Source organism: Kluyveromyces marxianus, chromosome 6, assembly GCF_001417885.1.
Source record: "Kluyveromyces marxianus DMKU3-1042 DNA, complete genome, chromosome 6".
In the NCBI taxonomy this organism is placed as follows: domain Eukaryota; kingdom Fungi; phylum Ascomycota; class Saccharomycetes; order Saccharomycetales; family Saccharomycetaceae; genus Kluyveromyces; species Kluyveromyces marxianus.
Window position 1 is genome coordinate 1,177,350 of NC_036030.1, and position 20,572 is coordinate 1,197,921.

At 37.1% G+C, this 20,572-nt stretch overlaps 7 protein-coding genes and 1 non-coding gene across 8 annotated transcripts; 3 read left to right on the top strand and 5 right to left on the bottom strand.

Annotated features, from left to right (window-relative positions):
• Nucleotides 1-29: 29 nt before the first annotated feature.
• On the bottom strand, nt 30-1,505 carry ERC1 (MATE family efflux transporter; the record flags this gene model as incomplete). The annotated part of the gene is made up of 1 exon (XM_022821233.1): nt 30-1,505. One exon carries the CDS (start codon nt 1,503-1,505, stop codon nt 30-32), a length of 1,476 nt encoding a protein of 491 aa, XP_022677616.1.
• A 779-nt stretch (nt 1,506-2,284) lies between these two features.
• KLMA_60553 (agmatinase) lies at nt 2,285-3,646 on the top strand (the record flags this gene model as incomplete). Its single annotated transcript, XM_022821234.1, has 1 exon — nt 2,285-3,646. The coding sequence occupies one exon, from the start codon at nt 2,285-2,287 to the stop codon at nt 3,644-3,646; it is 1,362 nt and encodes a 453-aa protein (XP_022677617.1).
• Nucleotides 3,647-3,819: 173 nt separating this feature from the next.
• Nucleotides 3,820-6,069, bottom strand: LYS14 (Lys14p; the record flags this gene model as incomplete). Its single annotated transcript, XM_022821235.1, has 1 exon — nt 3,820-6,069. The coding sequence occupies one exon, from the start codon at nt 6,067-6,069 to the stop codon at nt 3,820-3,822; it is 2,250 nt and encodes a 749-aa protein (XP_022677618.1).
• Nucleotides 6,070-6,433: 364 nt separating this feature from the next.
• PRP6 (U4/U6-U5 snRNP complex subunit PRP6) lies at nt 6,434-9,064 on the bottom strand (the record flags this gene model as incomplete). Its single annotated transcript, XM_022821236.1, has 1 exon — nt 6,434-9,064. The coding sequence occupies one exon, from the start codon at nt 9,062-9,064 to the stop codon at nt 6,434-6,436; it is 2,631 nt and encodes an 876-aa protein (XP_022677619.1).
• Nucleotides 9,065-9,423: 359 nt separating this feature from the next.
• Nucleotides 9,424-11,181, bottom strand: PHO89 (Pho89p; the record flags this gene model as incomplete). The annotated part of the gene is made up of 1 exon (XM_022821237.1): nt 9,424-11,181. The coding sequence occupies one exon, from the start codon at nt 11,179-11,181 to the stop codon at nt 9,424-9,426; it is 1,758 nt and encodes a 585-aa protein (XP_022677620.1).
• Nucleotides 11,182-12,374: 1,193 nt separating this feature from the next.
• On the top strand, nt 12,375-12,446 carry KLMA_R617. The gene has a single exon. It is a non-coding gene; the product is annotated as a tRNA-Asp (tRNA).
• Nucleotides 12,447-12,655: 209 nt separating this feature from the next.
• On the bottom strand, nt 12,656-14,155 carry mtr (N-amino acid transport system protein; the record flags this gene model as incomplete). Its single annotated transcript, XM_022821238.1, has 1 exon — nt 12,656-14,155. One exon carries the CDS (start codon nt 14,153-14,155, stop codon nt 12,656-12,658), a length of 1,500 nt encoding a protein of 499 aa, XP_022677621.1.
• Nucleotides 14,156-16,620: 2,465 nt separating this feature from the next.
• On the top strand, nt 16,621-18,324 carry KLMA_60558 (aminotriazole resistance protein; the record flags this gene model as incomplete). Its single annotated transcript, XM_022821239.1, has 1 exon — nt 16,621-18,324. One exon carries the CDS (start codon nt 16,621-16,623, stop codon nt 18,322-18,324), a length of 1,704 nt encoding a protein of 567 aa, XP_022678479.1.
• Nucleotides 18,325-20,572: the final 2,248 nt, after the last annotated feature.

Here is a 20,572-nt window from a genome sequence, read left to right on the forward strand (position 1 = left end):
AGCAATCGACAATAAGTTGTTGTGCAACTCTAAACCTCATGCTGTAAGTCTTTTGATTTCCGTACGATACTTACCCAGTCTGAAAAGTATACGAATGAGTTTTCTCCAATGGCTAGAGTTAAGATACCTAAACCTAGCCCTAACCATAGGCCTTTTACTTGCATCTTAAAGTAATATGCAAGAAGCGCTCCAATCTCAAGACCGACAACATAATATGCAATAATATTCAAATAGCCTCCTATCCTTTGCCTACCTTGAGCTCTTAGAACACCTGCTGCCATAACGTTGAATACATCATATACTTGATTAATTGCAACAATTTTTAATAAGCTAGCGGCCAACTTCACTAAGTTTGGATCATTGCTAAACAGCGAACATACTTTGAACCGTCCAAAATATAGAAAGACAAAATTGATAATACCTGTTGTAGTACCAACACCTAGAACAACAGTTTTAGTAGCAACTTTACAGTTGGTGATGTTACCAGATCCAACGTGATACGCAATTCTATTCGATGAAGCAACACTGCAACTAAATGGCAATTGGAATACGAAAGTTTGAATTGTCGCTACAATACTTTGGGCAGCCAAGATTTGCGTGCCAAATCCGGCACTTAATATGGTGATAATTTCAAATGCAAAGAATTCAGCTTCTAGCATGATAACACCAGGTAGTGCTAATGATAACAAGGGTTTCCAATTCGTGAATATGGCAGAGAAGCCCTTCGTGATTGGATGCCAACAGAAGTCTTTGCCGCGATAAACTTGATAGTATATATGACCTATCAAAGAAAAGCCCATAGTACTATAAACTATAACTATGGCGATTGGTGATCCAATATATCCTAGTTTGAGCTTAATAACAAAGAGGTAGTTTAACATAACGTTCAAAGGCGCGCAAAGAAAGAGAATGTTTTGACCCGTAATGAAGTCCCCTTGCGCTTGCAAATATTTTTTACCACATTCAAAGACCACAAACCCTGGAATTGTTAGGATAATAATTCTTAGATAAGTTGCCGCAATCGTAACGATGGCAGAGTCTTTTACTAAAAGTGATAATACCACATCTGACTTATACCAAAACGCGGTAATCGGTATCGAGCAGACAAGGGAAATTGCCACTCCCCTTTGAAAGTAGAGGCCTACCATTTCATAATTACCTGCTCCGAATGCCTGCGGACACACTGTATCTAAACAAGTTGCTATTCCAATGAAAATTGCAGAAGTGACGGCGAAAGTAACATTACCAATAGAGATCCCCCCTAGTTCTACTGCCCCAAGCCTACCGGCGTAGAAAAGAGCAGTAGTTGAAAGTGAAGATTGCAATAAAAACGTTATAACTAATGGTAAAGCAGTCTTGAATATATAGTATGCCTCTGATTTAACACTGGTATTAGAAACTGGGACTGGACTATCAATGGAGGCAGCTTTACCATTGTTGGTAGAGCCATAATCTGACTCACTGCTAACTGTGGACGCTATTCTTGATTCTTCACTTAAATGCATTCATAAATGATAATACAGACTATCAGTATTCCTTTTCTCACTCTCTACAATTCATCTAATTGAATGAATGTACGAATGAACCGACTCTGCACAAAACTTACACTCTATATACCCAGGTCAAATTACGAGTATCAAACTATCATCCCAATAATGTCAACAATTCATTCAGCAAATAATCATCATTGCTTTAATAATATATAGCTTTGTCATATTTGAATTTTTTTAGGTTCTTTGTATCTTCCGTGTTGTTTGGTTCCTCAACATTGTAAGAAGCAACTCTTATCTTCATCAGCATTTCCCGAATCAATCGATCGGAAATATTCAAGCACAAGCTATTAGCAAGTAAAAAAAAAAAATGGTCGGCTTCTAGTTCTACATTTGGAAATAGGGTAAAAATGACTGTCAAAGGTTCCCCGCGGAAAATTTGTCCCCATCAAGTAATACCCAGAATACTTTCCAACTGTCACAAAAAAAAAAAAAAGATTGCTCCTCAGCCGCTGGAAAACTTATGCGCACCTGTTTACTGCGAAATGGTAATAACAGGTTATTCCACCAAGTATTTCCTAAGGGTCTACCGTGGGTGGGTCAAAAGGTCAAAAAGCTGCTGCAAAAACATTAATTATAAAACAAGGATTTCTTATATAAATGTGCATTACCATGGGGGATATATGCTTGCGAAATAGAATTGTATGGACTAAGTCATTCTTGGCCTCCACTAATGATACCATCACTTTTATCTCTGCAATTATAGTACCCCCTTAATCACTCTATCAAGGACTATGAAAAAAATTATCCTTTTTCTTGTTCCAGCCTTCCATGCTCTAAGCACTAATGCTCATCTAGTCAAGTTTAACGAGCAAGAGTTGCCATTTCAAGTGCAGGATGAGGATTTGACTGCCCATTCTAATGGACAAAAACAAAAGTCATTGCTATACCAGTTGTACGGAGAATTACTATATCCACGGAATAAAAATGACATTGATGCCGCTGTCAATTCACCCAGAGAAACCAAGAACCAAAGGGTATTGATTAATATTGATCCTGAAGAAACTGATGAAGAGTTTAAATCGATGTGCTCCTTTTATAACGAATATGACCCCGATTATCCAGACGATGATTTTGAAGATGATCTTGTACTATTTTCTGGTATTGTTTCTTTTGCACATGTACCAATCGCTCAATGCTTCAAGAACTCCTCACTAGCTATGGACATTGCAATTGTCGGTGCACCGTTCGACACTTCTGTATCCTATAGGCCGGGTGCTAGATTTGGACCAAATGGAATAAGACAGGGTTCAAGACGATTAGGAAATGGGATATCACCAGTAAGAGGGTTCCCTGGTTCGAGGTTGCGGAAATTGGATCCATACCATTCTGGATACTCCATCGTGGACTGTGGTGACATTCCGATGACTCCATTTGATAACAAGGTGGCCTTAAATCAATTATATAGAGGTCAAAGAGCTTTACACAATCACAAATCTCTACATCATCCAGAAAACCCTCCTCGGATTATCACACTTGGCGGAGACCATACTATTACACTAATGGCTTTGAGATCAGCTTATGAAAAGTATGGAAAATTATCAGTGATTCATTTTGATTCTCATCTTGACACATGGGATCCAAAAGTCATTGGAGGGAATATCTCTAAAAGAGCAGGTTTGAATCATGGTACTTTCCTTCACTTCGCGCATGAAAACGGTTATCTAAGCGATGATAGTAATGTTCATGTTGGTATTAGGGCCCCTTATGTGGCGCCAGGATTTTATGACGAGCAGCATGATTATGAATGTGGGTTTGACAAAATAGTGGCAAGGGACCTTGATATCATAAGCATTCCAGAAGTTGTGTCAAATATAAAAACACGTGTTGGGGATGGACCTGTCTATATAAGTGTCGACATTGATGTTGTCGATTTGGCATCAGCTCCAGGGACAGGAACTCCAGAAACAGGTGGCTTAACTTCTAGAGAACTTCTTACAATACTAGATGGCTTAGAAGGACTCAATGTTGTTGGTGCGGACATTGTTGAAGTTCTACCAGCATTTGATACCAATGGGGATATCACAACTCTCATTGCTGCCCAAGTTGTGGATTCGATTTTAGGGCTAATGACTGTTGATTCCGTGCAAGAATAATATATGCAATCAAAAGCAAAAAGCCATTATATATAGAACGGTAGTACATATTATAAAGGTTATATGAAAATGACGATTACAAAAAGAGTTAAGAAAATGCCAATGTTCAGCATCAGTAAATCATTCTAAAATATGTGTTAGACAGATGGATATTTATTTTACAAATATGCATTTTACCAAGTTAAAACATCTTGATCTTCAAGGTTGAATTTGGTTTCATTACCACTCCAAACTTTTTCTAATCTATTCAAGTTATGTTCCGTCAATCTTCTAAATCTGGATCCATTGACATCATAGTATTTACGAACAAGACTTTTGGTTTCCTCATCAATGGCGTTTAGCCCAGCAATTAGGACAGCAAAATTAGAATAACAAGTTCGAAGATTAACTGGTGGATTATCACTATCCAAAAATCTGAAAAAAGACATAATCTTTTTCACGACCTGTTGCACAGCAATCGATTCTTTCGGTATACCTAGAAGTTTTAGTAGGACAATCAGTAGAAAGGAAAGAACTTGTGTTTGATGAGATATATCATACCAACTTACTGCTACTACCTCTCCACTTTTGAGCGTTACTAAATCAATGGAATTATCTGTAATTTTACTATTCGATGGGTGCAAGGCACTATCTGGAGGAATTACACCGGACTTATCAATAAATTGATATTCTAGTTGTCTATCAATTTCAACAATAATTTTTTGAATATTGAAATAGGACAATTTGTCCCTGAACTCTTCAGAGTTTGAGTTAGAATATAACAAGTAATCTATGTTTTTAGTCAAGATTCCATCATGACTACTATTAATACTTGTTCTTTCCAACGATCTAACTAAATTCAAGGTCTTGAAAACTTCTTTGATAACTAAATCGAACTGTTCATTATGACCCCGTAAGAGATTGAATTCATTTAGCGATGTGGTGATATTCATGAATTTCAAAGACTCAACATATTCAAAATCATATGGATCAAAAATAGCATCCAAGTCCGCTTCTTCTACAAGAGCACCGCCTAGAACAGTACTGATACTTGCAAATGTTTCCATCACTTTGAACCAGCATTTAGCAACATTAAGAACTTTGGAGGAGTTTCCAGAATTAATTTTCTTGAAAAGTTCAGTAATACCCTTTAAATGAGATCTCCATTGGGAATTCATAGTATATATACAATCCCAGGTCAACAGAATGACTGTTAGAATGATGGGTTCAATCTTTTTAATAACATTATTTTCATTTTTGAATTGGTATCCAAGGAGTTGTAAACAATGAGACAAATAGCCGCAATAAGCTTTCTCATCCTCAACTTTATTTGATTTCCGATGGACTATAGAAGCGCCAACTGCAAGTATTGCTGAAAGAAGATAAGACTCTTTTTTTGCAAACGACAGTAGAATATCCCTGAGTGGATTACTTTGATTCTGGAAAAAAGGTGCGATGGAGTCCAAGCAATCATAATAAAACGTTCGAAGATATTCATCATGTATACCTCCTAATTTAAAAGAATCTAACGGCGTATTGAAAGTGATTGTGTTATCAACAAGAAATGATATTGGAACTGAGGAAAACTCAGAACTGTTGTTGATAAGTGGTATATTAAGGTCTGGAAAGTCCAAATCATTAAACTCTAAATCTTTTAGTTCATCATTAATCAAAGAATCGTTTAATTTCATGTTCACAATGTCATTTAAATTTTGAATTAGAAGGTTTGCATCTATAGCATCTATGTTTGCTGTTGGTATAAGATTCGGCAGTCCTGCATCCAAAAGATTATTATCGCTTTGCGTGCCCTCTTGGGAGTTAACTGGTTTTGTATCGGTATTCTCATGATTTACCGAGTTTCCTTCTTGTTTGGGTTTTCTGGGTTTACGTTTCTTGTTCTTTGGATTCAGGACATAAATACAATTGCGGCTTAATCTAGCACATTGCCAGCATGTAGGCTTACCTTCGTCACACTTCATTCTCCTTCTCTTACATTCGAGGCAGCCGTTTCTAGAGTATTTTCTTTTGGTAACCTTGTTATCAGTTCCTGAGGTAGGCGTTCCAGTGGAGCCGTCAGTAGATGACATGATTGAAGATGACGACATCGAATGATTTGCATGGAGTACATCTCCTATTGGAGGTAGGTTTGTTAAACTTGCATCGTTAGGACTCGTGCCTATAGAAGTGGGTGTGTTCTTCACTAGTGCCGGTCTGGGGCTATTGATACTATCCTCAAACGATATACCTTCAAAAGCTGTCCCTGTAAGTGCTTCTGGCTGGTGTGTTGAAACAGGCGAAACACCATTCTTGCTTCTTGGTGTAAATAGAGGTTGTTTCGATCTTGGATTCTGTGAATGCTGCTCTACACTAATAGCCTGAGATGAGGCATATGAACCGGGTGTCAGGCAATCAAAACCTGTTCCGTTGTCCTTTCCAACTACCATTTATTTGATATTGAAACCAAAACGCAACTTCAAGAATATCTTAGGATAAGCGCCGCTTCAAACTGCTTTATATTCTAATGTTTGTATTTGCAACTTAGGTCATCACATAGAACCGCATCGTATCACAATCATTTCTCTAATGCGCTAGCTTTTCAAATTCCAGTGGAAAACTTTTTTTTTCTAGTGTTAACCCTCAATGAGTACAGATTTGGTGTACTATGAATTGCAGGAAAAAAAAATAGGACTTATAGTAATAATCTTAGATAGCAACGCAGATAGGATATTATGCGATACATTATTTTATACGATAAACTAAAACATAAAAACTAGACACTGTTAAGTTCTTTACTTATAATCGAAAACCTCAGACTTTTATTTCTTTTATAATACTCTTTAGTATGTCTACAGGTGGGTCGGAGATATGTTCATAGGAATTGGCCGCCGCTTCCCATAAAGTTCCAAACTTTGGCTCTATCTTTGTAATCTTTTCTGCAATGGTATTTTTTGCATTCGTCTTTTCTTCTTCAAGATAGCTCTCACATATGTAAAGCCAGACCCAGGGATCCCCATATTGTGGGTTCATTTCCACACTACGGATGATCCATTTATGAGCTTTTGTAAACTGGGATTCATTCAAGAATACCCTCCCAATTTCACAAAGTACCATAGGATGTTCTTTTGTAGCTTTCAATGCATCATGGAATATTGTTTTCCGCATATACTTCTTGTCTAACGTTCTAATACGCAAAGACCATATCTTCCAACTAGCAGGACAAGCCTTCAAACCCTGGTTGATTAAGTAAACGACTTGCTTATCATCTTTTATTTCCATTTCCATAAGAATTAAAGCCTCAAATAAGGATTCCGATCTTGGATTTTTTGACAGTGAAATATTGAGGATTGAACGAGCTTTCTCCCAGTTTTTGTGTTGCATTTCAAGTTGGCCAGCGAAGATACTAATAGTTGGTGCATAATTGAATTTCTCGAGGGCAGAATAAATTGTAGATCTAGCCAGCTCAATGTTACCATACCTTAGATGAACTTGGGACTTCAAAATATAGAGCTCAGGTTGTTCAGGATGATTACGTAGGGCTTCTTCAATATATTTGATAGAAAGCTCTACACTATTCTGATTCTGCAAACACTTAATAAAGAATACAACTACCTGTTCATCACCCATTTTGATTGCAGATTGAAACTCCTTAAAACATTTAACAAGATCAGTAAGTGTATTTTCTCTGTTTAAAATTTTGAATTTTGCCAGCCAGAACTCTTTGAAGGCAGGATACACACTAATTGCCTGGTCAATTATTCTTAGGGCATCAGTAGGTTTCTCACCCCAATTCCAGACAGATTTTGCGTACATTAGAAGAAGAACGGGGTAACTTTTAATGTTTTCTGGATTTCTTACAACGATATTATTATACGCTTCGAATAGCACATCTTTCATATTATTCTCCTCCGCAAATTTGGTAAATTCTCGCCATATAGAATACTTGGATGGGTACTTCTGCAAGAAAGAGGAGAAAAGGCTTGCCTTAAGATTTAGATCATGTGAAAGAATTTTTAAAAGGTTCTCAATATTTGTTTCTGTATCAATTTGAGAGTCATTTACCAATGAAACAATGATTGCTTTAGGCGTTGATGGATGGGTATTCTGATCCGATAATAAAAGGGCTTCTTTCAAACTTTCATGGACTGCGGGGAGTGTTCCTTGAGATCTAAGGATAGAATAACCATTGATAAAAATATTTACAAGAGAATCAAAATCCGTAGAGTTTTCTTCTTCTATTTGGCATTTTATAATCCAGAAAGATAGTTTATCTTTAATATAATTTTCCGCTCTTCTCAACGTTTGCCTAGCAACATCTATAGATTGCAACTTTATCAAATTCAACCATATATTTGGTGAATCAGGAACTAGTTCGACAGCTCTACTCAAAACTTTGAGTTTTCCTTCTTTTGAATCTTCAAGACTAACAGCCAACTCCCATAGCCTCGCACTGGATGGTATATTGAGCAGTGCCTTACGAACAAGATTAATTTTATTGATGTTTTGCTGTTCTAGTTCAATAGCTTTTATCCATAGGTTTTCACTTTTTATATTATGTCGTAGTGCGGTAGAGACTAAAAGTTTACAAAACTGTTCGTCAGAATGGCTAATGCGAATATACTCTAACCAAATTTCTTCACTCTTAGGGCACATTTTACAACCTTCCTCGAGTAACTTTTTGGCCCTATTATATTGATTGGCTTTTTCTTCAAGCCTGGCTGAGGATATCCAGTTTTCTGCGTTTCTAGGATGTGATTTACGATAAGAAGCTAAAATCTTCCTATTTCTTCGAATCTCTTCCAAACTTGCCGATGAGAAAGAATTCTGATAGTTTGATAAAGTATCCAAGTCTATTAATTCATCAGAACGTTGATATTTAGTGTGGATGGTTTTATCTATTTCAAGAGCTAGTAATCTCTCACGTTCTTCAGTTAATTTCGACAAGTTTATATTCGACTGGAAGAGAGAGTCGGGTGCACTGTAAGTTTTTCTTTCAAGCTGTTCTTCAATTCTTGCTCTTTTGTTCCTCCTAGTAATATCGGAAGCCTCAGGAATGTTTAACCAATCATTTTGAGAAAGCTTGCCTAAACTTCTCTTCAAGTCAGCAAAATTGGATGACACATTCACAATTCGATTGCCTGAACTGTCCTCATTATCTTGATAACGACCCTTGTTTTTTAATTTCTCTTCGATTGCCTTGAACATATTCACTTCTTCTTCATCTTGATTTTCAAAAGCACCTTCTAAGGGATCCTTTGTATATTTATTCCTGTTTGTATGATCCTTTATTGTATCCGTTAACCGTCTACTGTTTGGCCCATTTCTGGCTGGTGTCTTCCGCTCTCCACCCTTTTCTTTGGTAGAAAAACCAACAGCACCTCTACCAATACCAGGAATGTAGCCCGGCGGAGGGGTTTGACTGAGAAAGCTAGGAAGTTCCATTATTACCAATTTCCTTTGAGATGAGCTTGTTTTGTCAATATTGATGTCACTATTATAGCTTTTTTGAACTTCACAACTTTTTAAATTAGTCTGTTATGTATGAAACTTTCCCACCAAAAAGATTCCAAAATAAAGAAATTCAGAGCAAGAAGACCAGTCAAAGCTACATTCCTTACTATCAGAAAATTCGAAACAATCAAACGTTGCACTATAAATGATTAATATATAAAGAGCTATAAGAGAAGAAGTTGACTCTTCTGTGAATTGTATTTCAAATATTTGAACACGAAGTCCTATGTATGTTACGTTTGGTATTGCCAACATTTTTTAAAAAAAAAAAAATTTTGGCTAAAGGTTCCTTATGAAAGTTCATATTCTCCCCCGAAGCGAGGAGCGTTTAATATGATACCGTTCAACACACCCGCGATTAGACCTGCAATGGGTAATGTCAAAAACCAACCGCAGTAGCAAAAAGCAACCATTTTCCAGTTAACGGATTTGACATCCTTGTTACAAAGACCAACAGCTACAATGCCACCGACAGCGACTTGGGTGGTTGAGACGGGAATACTCAGTTGTGTGGCCATAACAGTGGTAACCGCGGCGCCTAACTCAATAGAAAATCCTCTGGAAGGAGACTGCAAAATCATTTTATTACCTAAATTTGCAATGATACGGTAGCCGTAAGTCCAACATCCAATGACAAGTGCAGATGCGCAATAGACTAAGATCCAAATAGGAACATCAGAATCAGACTCTACTCTATTTGTTTTCCAAATCTCATAAACAGCAGCCAATGGAGCTGTTGCATTAGCCACATCATTAGCACCGTGTGCGAAGGACATTGTAGCAGCAGTGATAGCTTGCAATATGGAGTAAATATATTCCACTCTATTGTCATAAAATTTTGACCTTGAATATAAATCTTCAAAATTTGTAGATAGGGCACCCTTATCATTAACTTGAGCGTGGATGACATCTTGGGTCCAACCATGAGACAGGACTAGCCAAGCCAAATGACCCCACTCTTTTGGGCCCTGCTTTAATAGCGACCACCATAATTGCCTTGTTGTCATTGGGGGATCTTCTGAATTAGAAGTAGACTGTAAAAGAACAATATCTTGCGATATTACTTCTTTGTCCATCTCGCTATCCGCATTAATAATTTCCTTTCTTCCTTCCGAATCCGTTTCTTCAATATTTTGACTTTTGTCATTTTCAACCAAAACATTGTCCCCAAATCTTCTACCCTCATAATAATCAATTGTTAATGTCTGACCAGCAGGAATAGGTGGAATATTATCATGAGGTTTGAAGTAAAGGGCTGGTCCTTTCAATAAATCAGTGAGCTTTAAAGTCCAATCTTGATAAAGTATTTTTCTTCTATAATATGGGAAAAACATGATAAAGTAAATGACACACGCAACAGCACCTGTTAAAACAATAGAAGTGACAGTCGTAGTTGTAGATAAATCGTCTAATTTCAAATTTGGAGAACCTTTCCAAACAATCAACATAGTTAGCACCGAAAAAGTTGCAAATACCAAAAACCCGACAAGAAATAATGCATTCTTTACTGACCTTTCAACCGGTTTCACATCAAGAACCGAGTATTTAGATATCAAAAAAATCACGGTACACAAACAACCTGAAAATATTGGAGCAATGAACCAAGATGCAATGATCTGCGATACACCTCCCCAACCCCACTTAACACTTCCTCTACCGCCCGCTGCAATACCAGCACCGATAGTTCCCCCCACTATGGAATGTGTAGTAGAAACTGGCATACCACATGATGTCGCAATGGTCAACCAAATGGCAGAACCGACAAGAGCACATGACATCGTTAACATCAATACTGCTGGATCTTCAAGGTAAGGTGTTGCCGAGATAATATCGTTTTTGATCGTGCCTGAAACTCTTGAACCAGCTAAAACAGCTCCTAAAAACTCACAAATACCTGCAAGTATCATAGCTTGCCAGTACTTTAGCGAACGAGAAGAAATAGAAGATGCAAAAGAATTTGAAACATCATTTGCCCCAATATTAAATGCATCTAGAAATGCAAACATCATAGTGATTGCAAATATGTAATCGAACTGTTGCAAAGTCATTGTCGATGTTTTATTAACACTGGTATCTTATCACTAGCTTGATGAGTAAATTTGATCGTTAGAAATAACAAAATGAATATATTGCTGTCAGCTATAGTGAGGAACATTATTCTCAAAAAACGATTCAATACCTGCTCATTTTATAACAATTTTATATGTTCTTCAGGGTTTTTCGAAGTAGCATTTCGTGTTTAAACAAACGTTCAATGAGAACTGTGAATGAACAGAATGACAATATAATTTCATACCAATTGATTCAAACGAGGCAGTGTTTATGAACATATAAGCTCCTACAATAAAATGACATATCATGAATGTATGTATTAGTTTTGTAATATCGAATTAACAATTAAGTAGTTAAGATACAAGACAGGCAAGGAACCAATTATAATCCGATTATTACAGTAGTACTGGTTATTGCATTTTTGGAATATGCAAGTGGTTCTAACCACATCTATCTGGGATAAAGTATATTACTCGGTTCATTTTTTCAGTCATTGACGTTATTGCTTTTACTTCTTTGATTAGGGGAATTTCAGCCCTCCAGGGTCCACGTTAGATTACAATCATAAAAGGGTCCGTAGAATTATGCGTAGACAGTTCAATTCAAGAGGGACCTCGATTTAACCGTAAATCATCATGTAAAAGTGGAGGCGTTCAAATTATTTCTTTTTTTACATACTTGCACGTGGCACGTGGTAGACTATTTATTGCACATAGAGTCATCAAGCACTATAACTCAAGCGGGTGTATCAAACACAGTGAGGCAACACCCGTAAAATAATTACATAACTCGTTTTCGTATAATGCATTTCCGCCGTTTTTCTGCTACTATAATTTCTCTTTTGAAAACTCTGACCGAACCCATACTTACAAGGCATTCGACTTGACCACTTAACAAAAAAACACGTCGCACATAAGAATAATTGCTAAACATCTCCAAAAAGATGTTGGTAACCATTGAATAAGTATCTATATATCAAGCTAATACAGTAGTGGGGCATTTGATTTAAAAATGCTGATATATTGCCCTACTTCCCGTATTTTTTTTTTAATGAAACGACTAAATTCTTCGTTTTAGTAGTGACAAAACTTGATGGAAAAAGCTTACAAGACAATATACTTTAATCGTAATCTAATGTAATCAAGTGAAGCATAAAACATCAATAAAGGTTTAAGGTTTCACAAAGTGATCCGCGATAGTTTAATGGTTAGAATTCGCGCTTGTCGCGTGCGAGATCGGGGTTCAATTCCCCGTCGCGGAGTCTTTTTAATATTTTATTATAGAGTTCTTTTTTTTGAATTTTTTGTGCTGAAAGAATAAAAACGACCTTTCGAATCTAAAAAAAAACGAAAAAAATATTCTGAAGGCATACTACATTCGCTTTAATTAAGCCGTAAAAAAGTGATATAGTTCATTCAAACTTTAAATCTAATATTAAATGAAATAACACATACAAAAAAATAAAAAACATTAAATACCGTTGGAAGCACAATCAAATACGGATCCGTATGCACCGGATTTGAAATTGTTAATAATACTTTGAATTGTAGCATATAGGCCCGGTCCTAATATGTAAATACCGATTACAATGAGAAATATTGAAATGAAATAATGTATCTTTTCGCTTTTTGTCAACAAAGGATAAGGGAACTTTGTTTTGTACTTGTTTTGCTTGATTCTATAGTAGGCAACCCCCCAGAACACAAAACCAAACCAGCAATCAAATAATGAGGACATTAGTGATAGTAAATCGGAAAAAAATGGAATTAGTTCGGCGATCAAAAACGCACCTACCCATGTCAATGATAGTAAACCTATCCACGTTAACCATCCAACCTTAGTATGGGAATATAAATGCGTGGAGTTTTCAAATATGTTAAAAAAAACAAATCTGGATGATACATTTGCATATAATGATCCCACAAAAATAATCGTCGGTACAGCAAATGTGAAAGAAATAATTTTGAATGTCCTTTTCAAGGATCCATATGCTGGTGCTGTCATATATTCATTACCGACATAAACATATATTAACGCACCCGCTAAAGAGAATATGATAAGTTCACAAATTGTTACAATCCACAAAACTTTTTTGAATTCTTTTGGCCGTTTCATTTCTGCAATGAACTGCGGATATGTTATCTGACCCACAAACGTGTACACTATGTTTAAGCATGCTCCCATTGCATCGACATATGTCGTCCCCTTTTGTGCGAAAAGGTGATATTTGACTGGTGTTCCATCATACTTCGCTGGGTGGTCTTGAATGCCAGCAAATACTATAGCCAATATGACCGAAATGAACATAGTTATTGCAGAGAAGTACCCCACCTTTGACAAAGAGGAGAATGTTCTTGGAATTGAAAAAACGAAAGAAATAACAGCGACAATTGCAGTGAAACCCACAGAGCAAATTGAATGGTTAGTAATTGTATTAAGATACTTCGCACCGACCAAAACATGTAAGCCCTGAATAAGAGTGTTATTTGCTATAAAGCAAACAGCGGTGGCATACCAAGCTACTTTACTTCCCCAAAATAGATGCTGCCCAATATCACAAACATTTTTCAAATGCGGAAACCTTTCACAATAATCCAAAATGATAATACCGGTGTATAAAACCGTACATGCAACAAAAACTGTCAAAATGAGACCTGGAATTAAGCCTAATACGGAGAAAGACCATGGAAAAGACATAATTGCCAAAACTATATACTCAGAAAGGAGGAGACCGGTAGTATGCTGCCAAGAGCATGTCCTATACTTAATTTGGTGCCCTTCTTCATCGGTATCTAAGTAATCACTTTCTCGACAAGTACCAGATTCTTCAACGTAGTGTACAACTTCAATGGCATCTTCAGAGACACGTTTTTTAGCGGAATGTGCCGGTAGCAGACTTTTATTAGGGTCAGATTTATCAGAAATTGAATTTGCCTCAGAGTTTTGCTCTGAAGCTTTAAAAGACAACATTCTGTATTTTTGTTATTCTTATGAACCAAATGTTGGTTATCAATAAATGATGGAGTCGATCAACCCCTACTTATAATAAATGCAGAAAATTGATGTCTTTAATAAAAATTAACCATAAAATCAAAAGGTATACAAGTAATATTCAGTTTTAAATGAATTATTAGTGATATCAAACTTTAAATGGCGGCAATGAACGGTTGTGTAAAAACTCTATCCTTATTTTTTTTTTTGCTTCGAGGTGAACACCTTGCAATTCGGCTCCAAACAATGGCACATTCATATTTAATACATCCATTTTTACACTACATTGCCGAAAGGTCACTAACGTATATATATATGATGTACTTATAAGCGTTTTAAACTCTTGTTCGAAACACACATAATCCTATATAGCTAATCTGAACATGAATTCAACGGTTACATTTTTCTGCTGTCGTGTCTTCACTCACGATGCTTTTTCGTTTTCAGTTTTCCACTGTAGTAAGACAAAGAGTTATTGCGGAGTTAAAACCCCGTAGGAGGGCTAACTTCCTCTTTTTATAAAAAGCAAACCTGAAATAAGACACACTGAGACTGAGGAAGACAGGTAAAAATATTATTGCAGAGAGATACCCGCAGAGGTGTTTTGAGTATTGAAACTTTCTTTCACATCGAAATACTGGACAGAGCCATCAAATTACGTAACATTCATCCGTGAATAGAGGGACAGTGTCATATGAATGAAAAATATATGGAGGCTGGCATAAGGTGGGGAGCGTCTGAATCGACAAAAAAAATAGATAATAAAACAAATAATAAAAAGGTTTCTGCCTCCATGATTATCGCCGTTTCGAGTGGGAAATGCGAGTATGTAAGGTTACGAAATCACATCCTCCAGTGTTAAACGTATTACATAATCGAAAATACTCTTTACCGTGGTGCTGGTTCCTTTGAAATCAACTGATGCATATGCGAAATATACTCCATAGACGAACCAAAGCTATTTGTCCCTTCTTCTACGTCTGTGTTTTAGTGGGGCACTAGGTTCATACTCTGGTTTACTTTCTTTTTCTTTAAGCTATTGTGATTTTCGTTTGAAAAAATTCCCCTTTGTTGTTACATCATCTCATTTCTTATTCTTAGACGCCCATCGTGGTGTTGCTCTTATTTTCGAAAGTTTTACTAAACAAACCAGTTTGTCACTATTAAGACATCAGATCCTATATATATATATATATTCTATGTCCTTTTAAGATCAGAATGTGTGAGGAAAAGGATATGCTGTTGTTTATAATTGTAATCTAAAACGAGGAACCCTCTGGATACTATTGGGAAAGTACGAAAGAGGGAGTGCTCCTGCAAATGTTAATTATCTTTGAAAACAATCTGTGACAAACGGGAGATAGTAGTAGTACTAAATATGAATATACGACTGTCAGCGCCAAATTTTGATACAAGGATATCAAAAACCTGATATTCATAACAGAGGTGCCACATAGAATTACATTACGTCTTGAAGATAAAAATGTTGTTAATAGATTAACGATATGCTGTGATAAAGCTTCGAAGTTCAGAAGTTGTTTGAAACTGCTTCGATGTTTCATACCTACACGTTACTATGGGTTTTAAGGGAATTACCGCAAAATAAAAGGTACCTTGTTGGAAACCCATTGATATAACGAGTAATAATATCCTTGAAATTTTAATACTAATAACACAATTATTATCTAAAAAATGCTTTAAATGCGGGGACATACTGGGTTTTAAGTTAACACTTACGCTGGCCACATGTTCACGTGACCATCTTAGTAAGCAAATAAAATTCTTGCTACTATCATGGCCTTCATTAGATTGCACACGAACACTTTAGGGTGTCTTTCCCGTATTTCCACGAAGGGACTCCATGCACGATGGCTAACTTATATCTACCTTTTTTACTCCAAAGTAATAGTGATAACAAAACATTTTGTATTTCAAATCATTCGAAATGACTCCTTATATTCTTTTAGTTTACTTTAATTAAAGGTCATACACACTGTGAGAATAAAATAAAACGAAACAACGATTCTCTGAAACACACGTAGCTAAAAGGAAGGCTTCGTACAACCCTTGATTTTCTTGAAATTTCTGTACAACTAAGCTCAACTTTCAACTCCGTTCAAAAAACAAGAATGGATTAATAATTCTGTTAATGCATGCATGATTTTCTATGAGTATGAAGACTACCGATTTTGATGACAAATTTAGACATGATAACAACTTTGAACAGTGTTTAACATAAAAGAGCCCAAAAAATGTGATAATTGATACCAAAAATCGAAACAGATGGATATAATGAACTTTCCAGTCCAGATTGCCTAATATAAACGAATTGAAGTTGATTCAAAATACTTCTATTTCAAAAGTCAAAGTAAAAACAATACTGACACCTTCTGATAAGAACATATCAATTGAATCAGTACTATTATCACTACAAGAGGTCAAAGATGTCACAGGCAGAGTCAAGTTCAAATTCTTTGAATGAAGTTGCGGAAAAGGAAGGAGAATTTCCAATTGAGAGTATCTTTCATCCAAATAGGTTGAAACATTTTAAGTTCCTTTGTATCCTTAGTGCTTTAGCGCTAGACTTTATGTCTCTAGGAGCAATGATTGTCCTAGTTCAGGACGTGGAAAAACGATTTAACATTTCAGCTACAAAAGCTAGTTGGTCATTAACTTCATACGTTATCACCTTCGCTGGTTTCATAGCATTTTTCGGACGTGTAGGGGACATTGTTGGTAATGGTATGATGATGTCAATCTCAATAGGAGTGTTTGGTATCTGTTCTTTGTTATGTGCAGTTATTCCAAACTTCGTAGGATTTGCAGTATTCCGTGCTTTCCAAGGTATGGCTGGTGCTGGTATTGTCCCATGTTCATATGCACTCGTTAATAGCATGTTTGCTGGTGAGAATCTACAGAGATATTTCTCAATTCTATCAAGCATAGGATCCGGTACAATAGGAGTTGGATTCGTTATTGGCGGCGCTTTTGCAGAAACTAAGATAGGGTATAAAGCCCTCTTCTATATGGTATTCGGCGCATCCATCTTAACCTGTATGCTCATATTGTTATTAATAGGTTATCCAGAATATGTTAGAGTTAAATCCGACTACTCAGCTAGATTCAAAAGGGTAACCAAGCTTGATGTTATCGGGAGCTTCACATTTATAAGTGGTAGTGTGTTACTAGTGGTAGCGTTGACGGATGGCGGAGACTCTTGGAAGAAACCCTCTGCATACGTTCCTTTAGTTATTTCAATTATTTTGATGGCGGCATTCTTTGCTTGGAATTTGGGTTATCAAAAAGTTTTAAGTTTATTGAAACCACACATTTCAACGGGTGCGTACAAATATATGGAGAGCGTCAGTGTATTGATTCCCAAAGAGTTACTATACGCACATAATTTTGCACCCGTGCTACTTGTATCCTTCTTTGCTTTTGCAGCATTTATGGTGGTGATGTATACCGTAGTGAATTATTCTATCTCGGTAGAGGGTGATGCAGTGATTGTGGCGGCCGTAAAGATCATGCCGCTAATTGTAGGTCTAATGCTTGCAAATACGACAATTGCATTCCACCAAACAATTTTAAAGCCAAAGAATGGCCTTATCGTAGGAACATTTGTTTGTACTCTTGGATGTGCCTTTTTAACTGCTCTCAAGGAAGTGAATGGGAACTTGTACTGGAAACTTCTATTGTTAAGTGCATTTTTGGCTGGTATTGGAGGAGCAGTGTATTTCTCATACATGTTGTCCATGGCAATCGGCGACGCTCCTATGGAATACAAAGCTCTTGCGGGTGGTGTTGTGCAGACAGCCTCACAATTTGGGAACGAGGTTGCGTTGTCAGTAATAGTATCTTTATTGGGTAATGGTAAAACCAACAGAAAAGAGCTAAGAAAAAGGTATCAGAATGTGGGATATTTCGCCATTGCATGTGCAGCTATGGCGTTTATAAGCGCGATAACCACGCTTAGAGATCAGCTAGAGCCAAGTGACGATGAGGAACAGCAAAATGCATCAGTGCATAGTGTAAAAGGTTGCGAATCCGACGAATCTACCACGCATCAACAATGTCAGGTAACAGTAGTGCAAGTGGGGTTTGAAGAAGAAGAAAAGATGAAAAGCCAGCCTGGTAGGATTGCTTAGAGAGTAATTGTTTTCTGAGCTGAGTAGAAATTGTGTAATTTTGATTCAGATTATAATAAGTGGAAATAATTAATTACCCGGTAGTATTTCAAGATTTGTGAAAGAAAGTGAGAATTGGGGAGAGAAATAGGAAAGTGTGGGCAATTAATTGGTGGAGGGTTTAGGTTTGAAAAAGGAGTGGCATATGCAAGGGAAGTGTCTGTTGTAGAATCGTAGAGTAGTGTTAGAAGTTGTTAGAAGTTGTGTAGAACTATTCAGAACTGTTCTAATATATGGTGGAAGGATGATTTTAGAAGGGGAGACCCTTAGAAAATAAATCTTTGGAAAGTAAGTATATAAGTATATGAGGAATTTATGCTGGGAGGATGATTTTGCAAGGGGGGTCCCTTGGGGTGGGGAGTGTTCTCATACAAGTAGTGGGAAAATAACGAAAAATGAAAAATGAAAAACAAAAATATGAGAAGTGAGAAGAGGGAGAGAGTAACAACTACTAGGTAGGTGGGTATGGGGAGAAGAGCCGAGGTTCGTGCCGTACTAAGTGATGACTAGGAAAATGAAAATGAGAGGAGAGAGGAGGCACGTGATGGGAAGTGTGTCCGGGTAAGAGGGAAGGTGAAAGTGAGGTTGTGAGATGAAGTTTGGAGTGGGTGGTGGTGGGTAGAGGTTAGCAGGGAAGGTGAGTTTGGGGTTATGTATTGTGCGGGTAACGGAGGACTAATTAGATGGGGGAAGGAATAGAGGGAAGAGAAGGTAGAGAAAGACAAAAGAGAAGTGGGTATGGTCGCACCGTGTGAAGTGACGAGGAAGAAAATGAAAATCAAAAGTTGGAGGAGGGGGAGGAAAGAGTGGAAGGGAAAGACAGTAAGTAAGGTTGGGTTAGGGAGAGACAAACATCCGGGTAACAGTAGAAACATAGGTTGAGGAAGTGGATGTGAGATGAAGTTTGATGGCAAGAGGAGCAAGATTGGTCAAGGCAGTCAAAGTGTATGAAAAGTGAAGTGCGGGTAACATGGGAAACTGTGGAAGCGATAGGTCAGGGGACAGATGAGGGACACATAAGGGACAAATAAGGGACAAAGGAAGACCAAGGAGGATAGTCAGAAACCGTTGCACAAAGAGGAAGCTAGGAAAAGAAACGTGTATCGAAAACACTTACCGTAATAGGAAATGGGATACAAGAAATACAGGAAGCTGGAATGGCAGGTGGAAAAAAACAAAGGAGAATGCAGGAGAGTGTAAAAAGAATGTAATGTTGCACGAACAAAAAGAAATGAACATGAAAAACGAGGTTTCCGAAATAGGAAATAGTGGGAAAAGTGAGGTATAATATATGGCGGGTAACAGACAAAAGAGGGAGGGTAACGACGACAAGTATGGAGGATGGACCAAATGTAGCGGGGAGGGTAACACGAACTTAGAGAAGGAATGTTCTAAATTGGGGCGGGTAACACCACTAGAGCAGAGGGTAACACTAGAAAATGGGTAGGGTAAGACCAAAGAAGGGGTAGGGTAATTCAAAAGAAGGGGTAGGGTAATGGCGAAAAGAGAAAATAAGGAGTACATTGGTGTACGGATTTGATTAGTTATGTGGTGTACGGATTTGATTAGTTATGTGGTGTACGGATTTGATTAGTTATGTGGTGTACGGATTTGATTAGTTATGTGGTGTACGGATTTGATTAGTTATGTGGTGTACGGATTTGATTAGTTATGTGGTGTACGGATTTGATTAGTTATGTGGTGTACGGATTTGATTAGTTATGTGGTGTACGGATTTGATTAGTTATGTGGTGTACGGATTTGATTAGTTATGTGGTGTACGGATTTGATTAGTTATGTGGTGTACGGATTTGATTAGTTATGTGGTGTACGGATTTGATTAGTTATGTGGTGTACGGATTTGATTAGTTATGTGGTGTACGGATTTGATTAGTTATGTGGTGTACGGATTTGATTAGTTATGTGGTGTACGGATTTGATTAGTTATGTGGTGTACGGATTTGATTAGTTATGTGGTGTACGGATTTGATTAGTTATGTGGTGTACGGATTTGATTAGTTATGTGGTGTACGGATTTGATTAGTTATGTGGTGTACGGATTTGATTAGTTATGTGGTGTACGGATTTGATTAGTTATGTGGTGTACGGATTTGATTAGTTATGTGGTGTACGGATTTGATTAGTTATGTGGTGTACGGATTTGATTAGTTATGTGGTGTACGGATTTGATTAGTTATGTGGTGTACGG